The sequence below is a fragment of the Macaca mulatta genome, chromosome 6 (genome assembly GCF_049350105.2).
Source record: "Macaca mulatta isolate MMU2019108-1 chromosome 6, T2T-MMU8v2.0, whole genome shotgun sequence".
Lineage (NCBI taxonomy): Eukaryota > Metazoa > Chordata > Mammalia > Primates > Cercopithecidae > Macaca > Macaca mulatta.
The window spans coordinates 158,691,214-158,707,674 of record NC_133411.1 but is presented as its reverse complement, the minus strand read 5'-3'; the positions used below and the strand labels follow the sequence as shown (position 1 = coordinate 158,707,674).

The 16,461-nt window shown below is 50.7% G+C and overlaps 1 protein-coding gene and 1 non-coding gene across 10 annotated transcripts in view; both read right to left on the bottom strand.

Annotated features, from left to right (window-relative positions):
• Positions 1 to 14,832, bottom strand: part of PPARGC1B (PPARG coactivator 1 beta) — a 145,168-nt gene extending 130,336 nt beyond the window's left edge. For all 9 annotated transcript variants that reach the window (XR_003730590.2, XR_013394951.1, XM_077937329.1 and 6 more), the window contains exon 1: positions 14,722 to 14,832. Coding sequence is in view for 7 of the 9 variants with exons in the window: in XM_077937329.1 (XP_077793455.1) it covers positions 14,722 to 14,799 (78 nt within the window). In the remaining 2 variants the exon portion in view is untranslated. The remainder of the gene's footprint in view (positions 1 to 14,721) is intronic.
• MIR378A (microRNA mir-378a) lies at positions 12,244 to 12,309 on the bottom strand. Its single transcript, NR_032504.1, has one exon. It is a non-coding gene; the product is annotated as a microRNA mir-378a (primary transcript).
• Positions 14,833 to 16,461: the final 1,629 nt, after the last annotated feature.

Here is a 16,461-nt window from a genome sequence, read left to right as displayed (position 1 = left end):
TCAGAGGGAGCTTTTTAAAGACAGAGAAGCTTAAGGGTCTGCTCTCAAAGATTCTCACTCAATAGTTCTAGGACAGCCCCAGATGTGTAATTATGATTTTTTTTAACTACAGAGTTGATTCTGATGTGCACTCATGGCTGAGAACCACTGATTAGTTCTACCAAGCCTGGCAGGTAAGTCCTATTATCATTCCCATTTGGGAGCTGGCTAACTAGAGCACAGAGCAGCTATCTAACTCCTTAGATCACACAACTAAAAAATCACAAAGCTGGCCAGGCACAGTGGCTCCCGCCTGTAATCCTAGCACTTTGGGAGGCTGAGGCAATAGAATCGCTTGAGCCTAGGAGTTCGAGACCAGCCTGGGCAATATAGCAAGACTCTATCTCTACAAAAAGTAAAAAATTACCCAGGTGTGGAGGCACATGCCTTTACTCCTAGCTACTGGGGAGGCTGAGGTAGGAGGATCCCTTGAGCCCAAGAGGTCGAGATGCAGTGAGCCTTGATCACACCAGCTTGGGCAACAGAGCAAGACTCTGTCTCAAAAAAAAAAAAAAAAAAAAAAAAAAAAAAGTCACAAAGCTAAAATTTGAACCAGACTCTAAAGCCCAAGCTCTGACGAATCACTAAGCACAGTGCCACTGTTTCTTGAGGCCAATCAGCATTTATCTAATGCCGAGCTACATACTCTTTGTACTACCCTAAGCAGCCTTGGAAACATAAAAGACAATACCTTATTTTCAGAGATTGCATTAACTTTCAAAGAAAGCTTTCTTTAAGGCTAGACTAACTCATTCATCTGGCATCATCAAGGAATTATGTATGCTCACAATATGCAAAGTTTATAAATAACTTGGAATGCCAAAACTTTTGCCTGCTTTTGATAGACTTCCTATTTTTGATGGTAATACCAAAATGTACTTCACACTTTCTTGCTTTCTCAGAGAACACTGAACAGAATGTACCTTTTCTCAGAGACGATACACTGTCTTCATCACCAATGAGCTTTGCGCTTTCACACAGTAATGTATTCAGGAACAAGACAGGTGTGCAGGAGCCCTCAGCCCCCTCACTAATTGGCCCCAGGTTGGCTTTGGTGCTGCAGTCCACGTGTCTGCCTCTGGTAGATCCTCACCTCTCACCCCATGCCTACATAGGCACACGCTAACAGAACCAATGTGCTGCTTCTCATGTCATGAGGCCTTGCCCGACATGACTGCCAAGCTTGTAAGAACTGTGTGCAAACTAAGAGCAAATTGGCCCTAAGTAGGAAAGGTGCCGGGTGCAACATATGAGGAGATTCTAAGCAAGGGAAGATCCACGCAGCATGGAGTTCATCTTCTTGGGCTGGGCACTATGGTCACTGGTCCCCAAGTCCTCTCTTGCCCCTTCACCTCCCTGGATTTCTCTTCCTTCCTCATGAGTGCAGGCAGCCTGCCTAGTCACTCTGGAGTAAGTAGGTGGGTCATGGGCATGAGGCCTAGTGTAAAGTGCTGGTTTCAATACCCTGGGAAGATGTGGGAACATTTGACCAGACACCTCCCTGCAGATACCAAGACTCTTGAAACTCTGAGCCCCTCCCCAGTGGAGGCAGAGCCATGCCCTGGAACAGACTGGATTCCTAGCAGTGGTTTATCATTCCACAAAGATCTGTGCGCTGCAGGTGTATTCTGATAGTGGATTCCGGAGGCTCCACGAAGTGTTTGCCTTTGATCTTTTGTGTGCAAGGCTTATCTTGGTGACAAGGGCAGGTGACTCCTTGTGGGGACTGGTACAATGCTGCCACATTCACCTCACCTACATATCCTAGCACGTCTCCAGGCACAAAGAAGGACCTCTGGGGTCAGGCAAACGTCAGGCAAATGTCGTGAAAGATCGAACAGCATTTGTTCATCATTCAGTCATCCAACAACTATTTATTGGGGGCCTACAGTGTGCCAGGGACTGTTAAGTCACTGGGGGATTTGATGGAAAACCAGCTCGATGAGTTCCAGTCCCAACCGAGTAGAGAAGAGGGAACAGTAAAGAATAAATATGGCCGGGCACGGTGGCTCAGCCCTGGAATCTCAGCACTTTGGGAGGCCAAAGCAGGCAGATCACCTGAGGTCGCAAGTTCGAGACCAGTCTGGCCAACATGAGCAATCCCATCTCTACTAAAAATACAAAAATTAGCCCGGCGTGGTGGTGGGCACCTGTAATCCCAGCTACTCAGAAGGCTGAGGCAGGAGAACCATTTGAACCCGGGAGGCAGAGGTTGCAGTGAGCCGAGATTGTACCACCACACATTCCAGCCTGGGCGACACAGCGAGAATCTGCCTCAAAAAAAAAAAAAAGAAGAAGAAGAAGAAACACATAAACAAAGGTTATAAAGGGCTGAGGCTACAGTTTACATTTAACCAGGCTCCAGGGAAGGCCAGAGTAGGGAACAGACCTGGCACACAGTGGGCCTTGAATAGATGGATGTTCTCCCCATATAAATCCTCTTCTGTAGCCCCATCTTGGCTATGAGGGTACCACTCTGAGCCCTCTGCCCTCTTACCTATATCTAGTGATTTCCACTGAGCCCCACAGCTGAGGCAGGGTACAGGCCCTACCACCCACCCCAGCCATACCACAGATGCCTCCTGTTACCCCATTCCAGTCCTTTCTATGTGCTCAGCCAAATTAGCCACACTGCAATGGTTAGGACCATGTGCTCTGAAGTCAGACAAACCTAGATTCAAATCCCAGCCTTGCTACTTGCTAGCTAGGCGATTTGGGGAAAGTCACTGACCTTCTCCAAGTCTCAGTTTTCTCATGTGCCATACTGCCAACCTCAACGGTAGTTGATTAAACAAGATAAAGCACCTAACAGCCCTAGCTTAGAACCTGGCACATATCAACAAGTCTCTAAGTGTTGGCTCTTTTATATTATTACTGTTATGAATAATAATAATAATAAAACTCTTTGCCAACTCCCCACTGCCTGCCAAGTCCAAACTCCTCAGCACAGTCAAAGCTCTCCTCCTTAGGCAGTTTGCCCTTCTGTTTTGTTTTGGGATGGCTGGAGGGCAGAAATAAACTCACCAGAGTGGCAGAGTATTAAGGGAAGGCAGGGAACACAAAGTGTCTGTAGCAGACTGTGGGGATCACAGAGCAAAAACGGCCAGTTCTGACAGGGGGAATTACAGGAGGCATCTCTTGAGCTGAGCCTTGCAGTGTGCAGGTGCAGGTGGGAGAGGGGCACGGAGAGGGGACAGACACTTCATGGTGGGGCCCCCATGGTTGCCTGGTATAGGGGAGGAGCTGCAGAGCAGCACCAGCACCACAAACTCTGGGTTGACCTAGGTCTACCCAGCTGTAAAATGGGGATAGCAGTGGGACTGCTTCATGGGGTTCCTCTGAGATTAAATGTGATTACACGTGTGAAGGATGTGGCACAGGGCCTGATCTCTTCAAGGGGATATAGTAGCTGTTAACTGTTATCACCACCACCACCATCATCATCATCATCCTTGAAGGACATGGTTGAAGATGATGCCTACCTAGGAACTCTTAACACCAGGGTTCATGTTAAGAATATTATGTGGCTATGCCAGGCATGGTGGCTCACGCTTATAATCCCAGCACTTTGGCAGGCCAAGAGGGTTGAATTACCTGAGGTCAGGAGTTCAAGACCAGCCTGGCCAACATGGTGAAATCCCATCTCTACGAAAAATACAAAAAATTTAGCCAGGCATGATGGCAGACGCCTGTAATCCCAGCTACTCGTGAGGGTGAGGCAGGAGAATCACTTGAACCCAGGAGGAGGGTGTTGCAGTGAGCCGAGATCACACCACTGCACTCCAGCCTGGGCAACAGGGCAAGACTCCGTCTCACCAAAAAAAAAAAAAAAAAAGAATATTATGTGGCTGTGCTCTTGCAGTGGTGGGAACAGTATGGCATTGCCAAACACAGTATTTGACAAATAGATGGATAGTCAGATAAATGGGCATTTGAGTCTTCAAATTCCATACCCAGTAGTCTGCTTCTGCAAATGCAGGGTAGGTCTGCAGGTGTTTTGAGCAGGGGCTGCTATGGCCTGGGACTGCCAGCAGCATAAAGGCCAGGTTGCCCTCAGTGCCAAGGATCCAGGGCAGGGCCCTCCCCAGTGTTCTGGGTACCACACTTCCTTGCAAAGAGCCTGAGACCAGAAATAAAGGCGTGAGCAGCCACGTTGCCAAGGCTGTTTGCCATGGCAACATCAGGGAGCGATTCGTGGGCCGGCTGCTGCAACTGCTCAGGGCCTGGTTGGTTTCTAACATCTCCTCACTTTCCCTCTGCTAAATGACTATGTTCTGCCAGGCAATCACAGGGAAAAAATACGGCTGCAGAGCTGTCGGGGAGCATCCATCTCTCAGCCAAGCAGGGCTCGCCCGGCTGAGTTCCCAGACAGTGGGTCCCAGACAGTTGAGTCCCAGCCACTCAGAGCCAGCCCTGACCAAGCAGACAGCAGCCGAGGGCCCTGTCTTGCCTCTGCTGAGTGACCTGAAGGCATCCTCTGATCTGTTTCTAGTCTGTTTCCTTCCTTCAAGGTAAGGGCATTAAGCAAGATCATCTCTAAGGCACTCCCAACTCCCAGAAAGCTCAAATTGACATTTGGGTGTTTCATATTTTTACATCATTATCGTTGTCATCATCCTAGCGACTACCATTTATTGAGCGCTTACTATATGTCAGGTGAAGCTGCAAGCCTTAATTATCTGCAGCTATCTTAAGTTATCCTACAAAGAGCACACTATTATTATCCCCAATTTGGGGGATCATATATGAAGAAACTGAGGTCAGAGAAGTTAAGATACTTGCCCAAGGTCACATAACTAGTAAGTGGTAGAGCACTGATTTAAACCACAGGCAGTTAAAACTCCAAAGCCTAGAGCTCTTAACCACTACTGGATATTTCTTCTCCCTTCAAGTGGCATCTCACTAGATGGGTTTCCTAAGTCAGTACTGCAACACTTGCTAGGACTGGATGTGATCCCTCGTCACCTGCCCCAGAAGTAGACAGGAAAAAACACTACAAGAGGAACCTCAGGGCCTTGACTAGATCAAGGACCTGGAGCTCAGGGGGAAGACAAATGGCAGAGTCTGCATTATATGTGTCTCTTTTTCATAATAACAAGGGTTACTACTCATTGAGCATTTCTGAACACTTTATAGACATTGCCTCAACTATTCTTCACTAAAAGCCTTCAGAGTATATGCTACTATCAGTCCCATTTCCTAGAGAGAAAAAGAAGGCCCAAAGAAATTCTCTGCCAAGCTCCCAGGGCTTTGCCCCAAGCAGAACCCAATCCTAGCATTCACAGCCACTAAAACAAACAATTAGGGCAAATGTTTGTTTTCTTACCTAAAACACCAAACAGTCATCACAGGCCTTTGGGGACAGTTAATCAATGACTTTATCCCACCATTTGTGAAAGTCTCTCAGGTCTTGTCTCTGGTCGCCTACTCTAGACCTGGGTGGCAATTCGGTCTCTGTCCTGAGGAAAGAACAGGGTGGGAGCCCACGGATCCAGATGCCACCAAGAGCCTGTCAACCCTGTGCCCAGCTGGGTGACCTCAGGCCAGGCCCCTCCTCTCTGAGCTCTGTGAACCCCGCTGCTGACCCCTTGGCTCCCGCTCCCTCACTGGGTAGTCCTAAGCATCTCATGAGAGAACTCGTGGTCAACTGCAAGGGGGACCTTTGGGATTCAGGAATGACAAGAGTAGGAAGAAAATGCAGTCTGACCAGGGGTGGTGGTAGACCTTGCCCCACAGTACCACAGCCACCCAAAGTCCAGCCACTCAGGGCAATGGTGTCTCTCAGAGGACTACCCACCCTGGCCCTCCCCAAGAGCTAAGGCCCACCGCACCTCGCAAAACCTGACACTGGAAATGAACTTGCCAGGCAGTCAGGGGCCTGGGCCTCCTCCAGCCAAGCAGCTGGGCCTCAGTGTTCTCTCTTCTGGAAACGGCAAGGTGTACCTGATATCTCCAAGGGCCCCCTGCCCCAAGCCTGGAAGGAGAGGGAGCTGCTCATGGTGAAGGTTCAAATCCCAGGTAAGCCGCTCACTAGCTTCAAGACCCTGAGCAACTGACGTAACCTCCCTGCACCTCAGTTTCATCACCTACAAAATAGGGAAAGCCAGTCTCAGTTATTGGGAGAAATCCATGCAATAGCACTCAGAAGTCTCTTCACAGATACACAGTGAAACAGTCACAGATGAAGTGACGGCTTGTACATAGAGACGGCATAAGAGTGGCTGCAAGTCTTCAACAGTGGACGCTGGGTGATGGAGGAATGGGGAGTCACCATACTGTTCTCTCTACTGTCTACTTCTGTATGAGTTGACATTTTCCATAGTCAAGTATTTAAAATACAAAGTTCTTTTCAGAGAACCTGACATTGAAACATATAAAACACTCTTCTAGGCAACCACAGTGCTAGTCCAGGATAAAAATAATTTCTTGTCCTCCCAGAGCTTTCAATCCAGTTGTAGGAATAAAAGCAAACACAGATACCATGGGATAGTAAGTGGCACAAGCCACGTGGGTGGTGGAAGCAGAAGAAGTTAGCTTCAAAGGCTTTCCAGAGGCTGGACGCGGTGGTTCACGCCTGCAATCCCAGCATTTTGGGAGGCCAAGGCAAGCGGATCACGAAGTCAGGAGTTCAAGACCAGCCTGGCCAATATGGTGAAACCCCGTCTCTACTAAAAATATAAAAATTAGCCGGGCGTGGTGGCACATGCCTGTAGTCCCAGCTACTCGGGAGGCTGAGGCAGAAGAACTGCTTGAACCTGGGAGACGGAGGTTGCAGTGAGCCAAGATCACGCCACTGCACTCCAACCTGGGCGACAAAGTGAGATGCCATCTCAAAAAAAAAAGCTTTCCAGAGAGTGCAGGCTTTCGAGAGGGGGCTTAAAGTTCAGGTAGGCTATGAATACATTAAAATGGCAGAGATGGTGGTGGGGAGAGGACATTCCAGTTCATTCCACCAGACTTGGATTAGTCCATCCCTTCTCAGGAACACTCGGACTGAAGATATAAAACAAGAAGCAGCGTCTGCCCTGAAGAGGCTCATAGTCTAGCATATTCATTCACTCAATGAGGACTGATTAAGTATCTGTTATGTTCCAGGCACTGATCTATTCACTGTGGCGGAAAAAAAAGGTGGATGAAATGAACGAAAATCCCTACCTTTGTGGAGCTTAACGTCCAGGAGTGATTTCCTAATCTTCACCTCCCCGGTTCAAGTGATTCTCCTGCCCCAGCCTCCCAAGTAGATGAGAATACGGGCATGCGCCACCACGCCCAGTTAACTTTTGTATTTTTAGTAGAGACGGGGTTTCATCATGTTGGCCACGCTGGTCTCGAACTTCTGACCTCAGGCGATCCACCCACCTCAGCCTCCCAAAGCGCTGGGATTACAGGTGTAAGCCACCATGCCTGGCCTCTTCACAACAATCATAATCATCATATCTTCCCACTTGAGGAAACAGAAGCTCAGAGAGGTTATGTGACCTGCCAAAGGCCTCAAAGCTGGCAAATCGCAGAACCAAGACTCAAACCCAATAAGGGGATTCCAAGATCAGTGCTCTGCTGGCCCTGCATACTGCCACACAGAAGATGGAACAGCTGGCTTGGAGGTGAGGGAGAAGGCATTGCCAAAACAATGGCTGGTGAGCGGCGGCTCGCAGGATGAATCATGGAAATGGAGACGGAGGACACAGAAAAGGGCAGCCCGAGTCTAAGCCTCCAGGAGGAAAATTCAGGGTTTTCCTGGGGAAGTACAGGATCCCAAAGTAAAAGCAGACAGCTCAAGACAAAGTCAAGGGCCTAACTGTCCAACTTAAGTACCTGAAGGCCCTTGGAAATCAGGTTTAAGTTTAGACTTTAATTTTAAAATACTGGAGAGCTGAGTTATCAAGCTATGAAAGTCATGGAGGAACCTTAAATTCCCATCAGCAAGTGACAAAAAAGCCAATCTGAAAACACTGCATACTGCATGATTCCAACTATATGACATTCTGGAAAAGGCAAAACTGTAGAAACAGTAAAAAGATCAGTGGTTGTCAGGAGTTGGGGGACAGAAGAAATGAAAAGGTAGAGCAGATTTCTAGGGCAGTGAAACTATTCTGTGTGATGTTATGTAACCATGGTGGATACCTGTCACTATACATTTGTCCAAACCCACAGAGTGAACCCTAATGTAAACTACAGACTCTGGGGTGACAACGATGTGTCAATGTAGGTTCATCATTTAGAACAAATCTATAACTCTGGTGGGGAATGTTAATAATGGAGGAGGCTATGCATGTTGGGGGCAAGGGTATATGGCAAATCTCCGTACCTTCTTTTCAATGTTGCTGTGAACCTGAAATTGCTCTAAAAAAATAAAGTCTTAAAAGAAAAAAATGTACTGGGGAGCCATGGGAGATGTGTGAGCAAGACAGTGATGTCAGATATGCACTCTAAGAGGACTGATCTGCCATCAGGGCTAAGGACAAATGGAAGAAGACAAAGTCTGGTACGGCAAAGATCTGTTTGGTAGTAACTGCAGGAATCTAGTTACAAACAGACAAAAACCTAGATCAGAAGGGGAGAAGAACAGAAAGATCAATCCAATCAATTCTGCATCAGCTGAGTATCAATGGGATGGATATGAGGCACTCTGACTACCTTGTAGGAGGACAGATAGAAATTGACCCTGATCATTTTCTTCCAAATGACTTTATTTGGGTACCCTTGACTCTCTAATAAGAATTATGCTTCTCTTTTTTATGCAAAATAAGATTACATGTATGAAAATTAGCTCCATACTTGATCCTGTCCTTCTAAAGTGTTTCAAAGAGAGAATTATTCTAAGTTTTATGAGCAGCAGATGAATGCTCATTTTAGATACACTGTATTATTTCACTCCCAACCCTGAGAGTTAGGGCCTATTATCCCCATTTCAAGGATTGAGAAACAGGCCTAGAGAAGCAGAGGGACTTGTTCTGCATTCTTTCTCTTTTTTTTTTTTTTTTTTTTGAGAAAGAGTCTCACTTTGTCGCCTAAGCTGGAGTGCAGTGGCGTAATCTCAGCTCACTGCAACCTCTGCCTCCCAGGTTCAAGCGATTCTCCTGCCTCAGCCTCCTGAGTAGCTGGGATTACAGGCGCACACCACCATGCCCGGCTAATTTTTGTATTTTTAGTAGAGACGGGGTTTCACCACATTGGTGAGGCTGGTCTCAAACTCCTGACCTCATGATCAGCCTGCCTCAGCCTCTCAAAGTGCTGGGATTACAGGCATGAGCCACCGCTCCCGGCCTCTGCATTCTCTCTATACAATCAATGTGGCTTCATTAGCTCAAGGTGCTAGAAAAACAACGATGAACAAAAACCAAGAGTAGTCCCTGTCTTCAAGGAGCTTGAAGTCAAGTAGTCTGGGAACACTGCCCACTAATGCTGGCTCTTCTACTTACTCAAAGGTAATTAGTCTTCCACAAGTCAGTGAGTTCTCTGAAACTGTAAGATCTGTACAACTGTGCAACAGCACCTACATTTTGCACAATCTCTATGAGCATGAAATGTAGTAGTGCAAACAGAAGGCTCAGTAAACTGCATGGGGTCTAGGGGATACTGAGTAAACATCACTGATGATGACAATGATGAAGGAGAAGGCAAGGATCAACACTGCAATGTTCTTGTAATGCATTTCAAGCCTGAGCCCCCTTTGCAAGGCTGCTTCTCACTCGAGCCAGTCTTTCTTCTATTTCAAAGGAAGAAGGAAGAGGGTGACTCACGTGGCATAGTGGAACTTCTGCCTGGCCTGCACTAGCTGCTAAGAGCAGGGCCCCAAAGTAAAGAGGAAATATGAGCCCCTATGGCCCAGCTGCTGGGCCGTTGCCGTTCCTGGGTTTCACAGGCATCCTGATCATTAGCACCAGCCAGGGAATCCCAACGAAAGTGGAGCCCAGGTCTCTGGTGAACATGACCCCTTTTGGCTCAGGTGAAGAAGTTACTCTCCCTAAGTCTTATACAGATGAAGAATGGGCAAATGCACCCAGTGAAGGCTACACTTCAACCTTCTCCCACACACTATACACTTGTCCAAACCCACAAACTGATTTGAAAAAGAAGTTGGCCTTGGCTTCAAGGGGTGTGTGGGGCCATTTTCCCAGTTCTCCATGTGGCAGGGGCCCCTTCTGGGTGCTCAGTCCCAGCTTTAGAACAACAAGGAGACAAGATACCAATTACAAAATGGGCCAAGTTCAGAAACTCAGAACCACAAATCACCCATGATCATATGGGGAAGAAGTTCAGCATCACAAGTAATCAAATAAATGCACATTCAAACAATAAGGGTAACAGAATTTATTGATGAACAGACCGGTAAAAATGAAAAACAATGAAAATATCAACAGTTATCTGGGTATAGGAAACAAGGTGTTCCCAGACTATGCTGGTACGCAAATAAGTACAATCTTTCTAGAAGAGAATCCAGGAATGGGTTTGATGGAGTAATTTCACTTCTAGGAATGTAAAGGAAGGAACAAAGACATACACAAAAAGATATTCGTTTTAGCATTGCTTACAATAGCAAAATAAAATTAAACAACTTAAATGAGTAACGATAAAGGATTAATTAAATACATTTCGGTTCAATCTTCAATGAAACATTATATAATCATTAAGATACTAAGTAGAATATTTACTGATGTGGAAAGATGTTCACAGCATATTGTTTGGAGGAGAAAAAAAACAAGTTACAAAACAGTGCGATTCCAAGTTACAAATCAGTATATTCAGGATAACTCCTTTTTTTTTTTCAGACTGAGTTTCGCTCTTTTGCCCAGGCTGGAGTGAAGTGGCATGATCTCGGCTCACTGCAACCTCTGCCTCCCGGGTTCAAGCGATTCTCCTGCCTCAGCCTCCCAAGTAGCTGGGATTACAGGCGTGTGCCACCATGCCCAGCTAATTTTTGTATTTTTACTAGAGACGGGATTTCACCATGTTGGCCAGACTGGACCCGAACTCCTGACCTCAGGTGATTCACCCGCCTTGGCCTCCCAAACTGCTAGGATTACAGGCGTGAGCCACTGTGCGCGGCGACTCCATTATTTAAAAATAAGATGCGATCTATATGAACAGGAAAGAAACAGTCTGGAAATATACATGACAATTAACAGTGGTTATCTTTGGGTCATGTTATATATTTCTCATTTTTTTCTTTATGCTTGGCAGTATTTTCTAACAATTCTATAATTAAATATTTTTAAATAAGATGTTAGAACAGATGATTTCTAAAATTCCCGCCGCCAACTCTGACATTTTGTGCATCTATGACTGATGCCCTAAGCAACTCCAAATAGTCCATATTTAGTGTGGGCTTGCTGTGTGGCCTTTGGGGCCAAAGCCTTTGCCCACAGCTGTAGCCCTCTGCATTCCTCTCTCCCACACTCACTGCCCAGCTGTCTCCCCTGCCAGCCTGGCAGCTTCTGCTTGGCAGGACCCAGCTGCGACCCTGTCTGTAATCCATGTGCCTAGCCAAGAGCTAAGCAAAGGAACACGGCTCAGCATATTGACAGGTGCCTTGCGGGCACAATGATAAAAGGCACAGCCCTAGTGCTAGAATCTTACTGGACACCAGACTTACACAAAGCGCTTGGTTGTATAACACAGATGCAGAAAACCAGAGGACAGAAAGCATGACGAGCTGGGCTGGGAGAGCCTACTAGAGGAGAAGGCCATGCAGGACGGGTGGGTGAGGGCACTCTGGGCCAGGGGCACAGCCTGAACAAAGGTGAAGCCACCCACAGTCCTTTGGGATTCATGCCTCAAAGCTTTCCAAGAAACTTTCGCAATCCTTGTTCTGCTAAATTTCCGTACTTTGGCCCCAATGGGTAAAAGTTAAGTCTTCTAAACAGAAGTCCTCCCTCTAATCTAACCCTGGATTAGCCACCAAAGACAACAACAATCTTTTGGGACAAAGACAATGAATTACCATTTAATCCACTTTCCCCAAAGCTCCCAAAGGGAGATGGAGGAGGGGAGGATCAGGGAAAGTTTGGGGGAGGAGAGGGGGTTGCAGGAACAACCAGAACATCTCACATGCAAAACAATGCTCACCCCCACCACTGGGCCATTGGATTCTCTTGCGGCACCACCAGCCCCATTTGACAGATGGAGGAAATGAGGCTCGGAGAGTTCAAATGGCTTGCTCCGGGGTCACCCAGCCAGAGAGTGGGGAAGGTGACTCCACTCAGGCCTTCTGACTCCAAGTCCAGTGCTATTTCGAGGTAACACACAGGACCTGGAGTCAGGAGCCCTGGGTGGCTCTGTCACCCTCTGGCTGCATGGTCCCATACAAGCCGCTCACCCCTCGCAGCCTCTTTCTCCAACTGTAAAATGAGGAGGTGCACACTGGGCCCGCCCAGGTCCTGTTCCGGCTGGGCTCTCCGAGCCTTCTAGGGGCGGCTCAAAGCTCATCCTATCAATTACATTTCCCAAGTTGGGCCGGCAAAGATCACCAGAAGATCCTCCGCCTGTCACGTGGTTAAACAAAAAAAAAAAGGCAAACGTCCCAGATTAACTTTCACTGCACTGCTCCTGCTAACACCTGATTATTCAATTTTCTAGTCTCCTTGGGTGGAATATTTCTGCTAGCTAGGCTCGCTGGGCGGCTAAAGGGCAAAATAATTAATTATTGCTGAGCCAAACACTGAAGATCCAGTTAAAATCCGGGGTATGGTCCAAAGCGGACAGTTCTTGACATGGGTCCCTGAACGAGTCTCCGGCTATTTCAGGCCTCCCTCATCCGCATTTCAGCCAAGAGATTTGGAGACGACCCCGGGCAATTTCGAGATCTGGGGACAGAATCTTCCCAAGAGCGACTCTGCCCCTCCTCCCGCACTCAGTGCCCGCTAGCCCCAAGCTGTCGGCTCTGGGGGTACTGAGGCTGGGACCCGCCTTCGGCGCAGACACCGGCGCGGGGCGTGTGACGGAGCCCGGCGACGACGGCGGGAGCTCCACCGCAGTTTCGTCAGAGGTAAAGGTACGCGCCCGGCGCGCGCGGCGTGTGCACACACACACACACACATGCACACGCGCGCGCAACCTACTCAGCACACATTCCCCCCGACCTCGAGAAGCGCAATCACACGCCACTAGCCCCTCCGGCCTCAGCCGCGAACCCACCCAAGCGCGCCCGCCACCGACCACGCGGCCCAGCGGCTCCCCTACGCAGCGGCGTCTGCAGCGGGCCAGGGCCGGCCTGCCTCCCGCGTGGCGGGCTTCCTCTTGGCGACACCCTGCCACGCCACGCCGTCCCAGCCGCCAGCCCGAAGTCGCCACCCGGAGTCCGCCCGGAGCTGAACGTCTCGGCTGCGGCGTCCCCTCCAAGTCGCGTTTCACCGCAAGGAGTCAGCTTGCAAGCCTCTCCCCGCCCACCCGGTCCCATGACAGCTGCTGCCGCCCAAAGACAGGCAGATTATAACAAGAAGCAAAGTTTCCCTCTCTCTCCTCCCACCTCCCTCCCCCCATCTCCGCCTTCCCCCTCCCTTCCACTGTTATGCAAAACGGGCCGGCACCGGCGCTCCCACTCCAGGTATCAAATCAGCCCCCGCGAGCCGCGCCCGGTTCCGCCCGGCTGCCCCTCTCCGTGCCCAGGCGTGTGCCAGCACCCGGGGACTCCTCCGAGGTTCCGCCGCATCTCCAGCTTCCCAATGACCCGCAGCCGGGCGCCCAGAGAAAAAAGCCCTAACTCTGGAGCCAAACTTTATGCTTGCAACAGGCATTGGGTGGGGAAAATGGGGGAAGAGGTGGGGGGCGCGCACGCCTCGTGCTGACATTTTTGGTGGCTGCTTGTCCCAGCAGCACCCTTCTCCCAGTCTCCAAGCCACCAGCTTCCTTGCTCCCCCGCGCCCTGGCACACCAGAGCACCCTCTCCTGTCACGCGCGTGTCGCCAGTGGGGCTCCCGGGCTCAGCCAGAGCCTGGGACTGCGCCTCGCCTTCCCTTCCCCCAGCATCGTGGAGCGCGCACCGGGGCCGCGCACCGCAGGGGGACCCAGGCGCCCCCAGACAGTCCTTCCGCCCCCATCCAGCCTGGCTTTTCCCCCCAGGGGGCTCCGCCCGATAGCGAAACCAGGAAGACGCTGTCTCCGCCCGCGTGTCCACGTGCCCCGCAGACCCCTATGCCTTTAGCCGGCAACTGGCAGGAAACTCCGCGCTGCGGGCGCGGGTAGAAAACCTAGGGGGGCCAGCAACAGCACTCGGGTGACTAGAGCCTGGAGGACTAGGGTACTCCGGAGACCGGAGCAAGCACCCGTGCCGGGGCCACAAGTCCACGTGAAAGTACGGCAGCAAGTGCCGGGAGCTGACGGCGCGCCTCCAGCACCCAGCGCCAGCCTGAGGGTACCTCACACCGTGGCGCGCCTACACCTCCCAAAGGAAGCGCGGTACCCCCCAGGTCTGCCCGCGGGGGGGCAGACTCCAAGCGGCCAAAGCTAGACCCTCCCCAGCGGCAGTAGCGCCCCCAGCGCTCCAGCACGCTCCGGGAAACCTCCGGCTCCCTGCCCCGGTAACGAAGCGCATCGCAGGGCGCCTGGAAGGGGGGCTCTGCAGCCTGGAACCCCCAGTTACCTCAGGGCGCCCACCGCTGCCTCCCGGCCTCCGCGGCTGCGGCTGCGGCCCCCGCAGCTCAGCACCCCTGGCCCTGGGCCCGCAGCCCCGGCCGGCCGTACCTGCGTGTCAGCGAGATAGTTGAGGAAGAAGGAGGAGAGCTCTTCGTCCAGCAGCGCGCCGCAGTCGTTCCCCGCCATCTTCCAGCCGCGGCTGCAGCGTGCGGCGGAGTCAACGCCGAGCCGGCCCGAGGGGAGGGAGCCAGCGAGCGAGCAAGGGAGGAGGGAGGAGGGAGTGAGGCCGGCGGGAGGCGGAGGGCGGAGCTCGAGCCCCCGGCTGCCGCAGGGCCGCTGGCTGCGGGGGCGGGGCCGCGCGGCGCCCGCGGGAGCCGGGGGTCGCTCACCCACTTTCCTGCGCCGCGTCTGGCGCCGAGACCGGCTCCCGCAGCCCTCAGCAGGGGGTAAAGCACAGGCAGCCGGGTGGCGGTGCCCCAGCCAGCAGCCCGATGCCTGCGCAGCAATGCGGGCAGCCCCCGGCTCCTGCCAGAACGAATCACATTGCGTTAGCGCTGGGCGGACCCTGCGAGACAACCTGCTTCTGCACAGCTGGGGAAACTGAGACTCAAGAAGGCATAGGACCTCGTTTGAAGCTACAGCTCACATCAGTTGCAGGAAGGGAAAGCTCAGGTCTTACTCCCCTGGAGGATTGAGTTTCTCTACCCAGGCTACAAGGCCAGAGAAGGAGGGAGAAATACCATAGATCAAAAGAAAAGAAATCAAGAAAGTCTCCTTGGAGGAGGAGGCATTTTTATCTTTTACTTGAAGGGTGCGTTTGCCTACATTCTGTGCTAAACCTGATCATATATGTCTCTCTCTCATCGTCCCCCAACACCCTTCCCCCAAAAAACTCCAATGAGTTCTCTTACCAATGCCCACAATGCATGAAGGGGCTGGGCTCCTGCCAGCCTCCGCAGGCCCACTCACAACGGGCTTGTACACCCAGCAGCCATTCACCTAGTAATCTCTTCAGGGCATCTTTCCCTATTACCCCTCGGACTGTCAAGCCATTTCCTCTCCTTCCACCCCAACCATGATGGGCTCCCTTAGCTCCATCAGCAGGCCTTTTTTCTCTAAAAGCTGGTCACAGTTGCCATTTTACATTTGTTGCAGTGAAGACTTAATCTTTGTATCTGTCTTACAAGACGCTAACATCATGAAAGCAGGGCCTAAATCTGCTTTTGCACTTGCTGTATCCGCAGTTCCTGGCACACAGTAGGCACTTAATAGATGATGTGTTAACTGAAAAGGCTGGAGAATTTTGATTCTCTGCCACCACCACCACGCATTATACAGATAAGGAAACTGACTGTCAGTGTGTACATGGAGTGACTGCCTGAGCCAGAACCAGAACTCAAACCTCCTGACTCCAAACTTGAACTCTCATCATCATGCCCTGTTGTTTGCCAGACAGGAGATGAGGGCACTGCCTGGATGAAGGCAAGAAGGCGGGAAGCTTTAGGTCTGTTTTATTGGGCACACCTGCCTCCTGCCCTCCCACCCTACACTCATAAGGGCTGCCCCACCCTGCCCACCTAGCAAGGGCTCCCTTCCAGCAGGAGAAGGAAACAGAGGGAGAGTCCCCAGCACACCTGCTGAGACTTGAACACCAGGGCAAAAGCTTCCTTCTCCAGTCTGAGGTTCCCAGAACCGCAGGGCGTGATTTCACTCTTTGGGCTTAAGGCCAGTGTGCTTTTAAGGAACAATGCATTCCAACAGAGAGCCTGCCTCTAGCCTCAGAGCCCTAGACTAGGAGTCAGGAGTCCTGGGTTCTGTTTAAGCCCTGCATCTGGATACTGGAACATC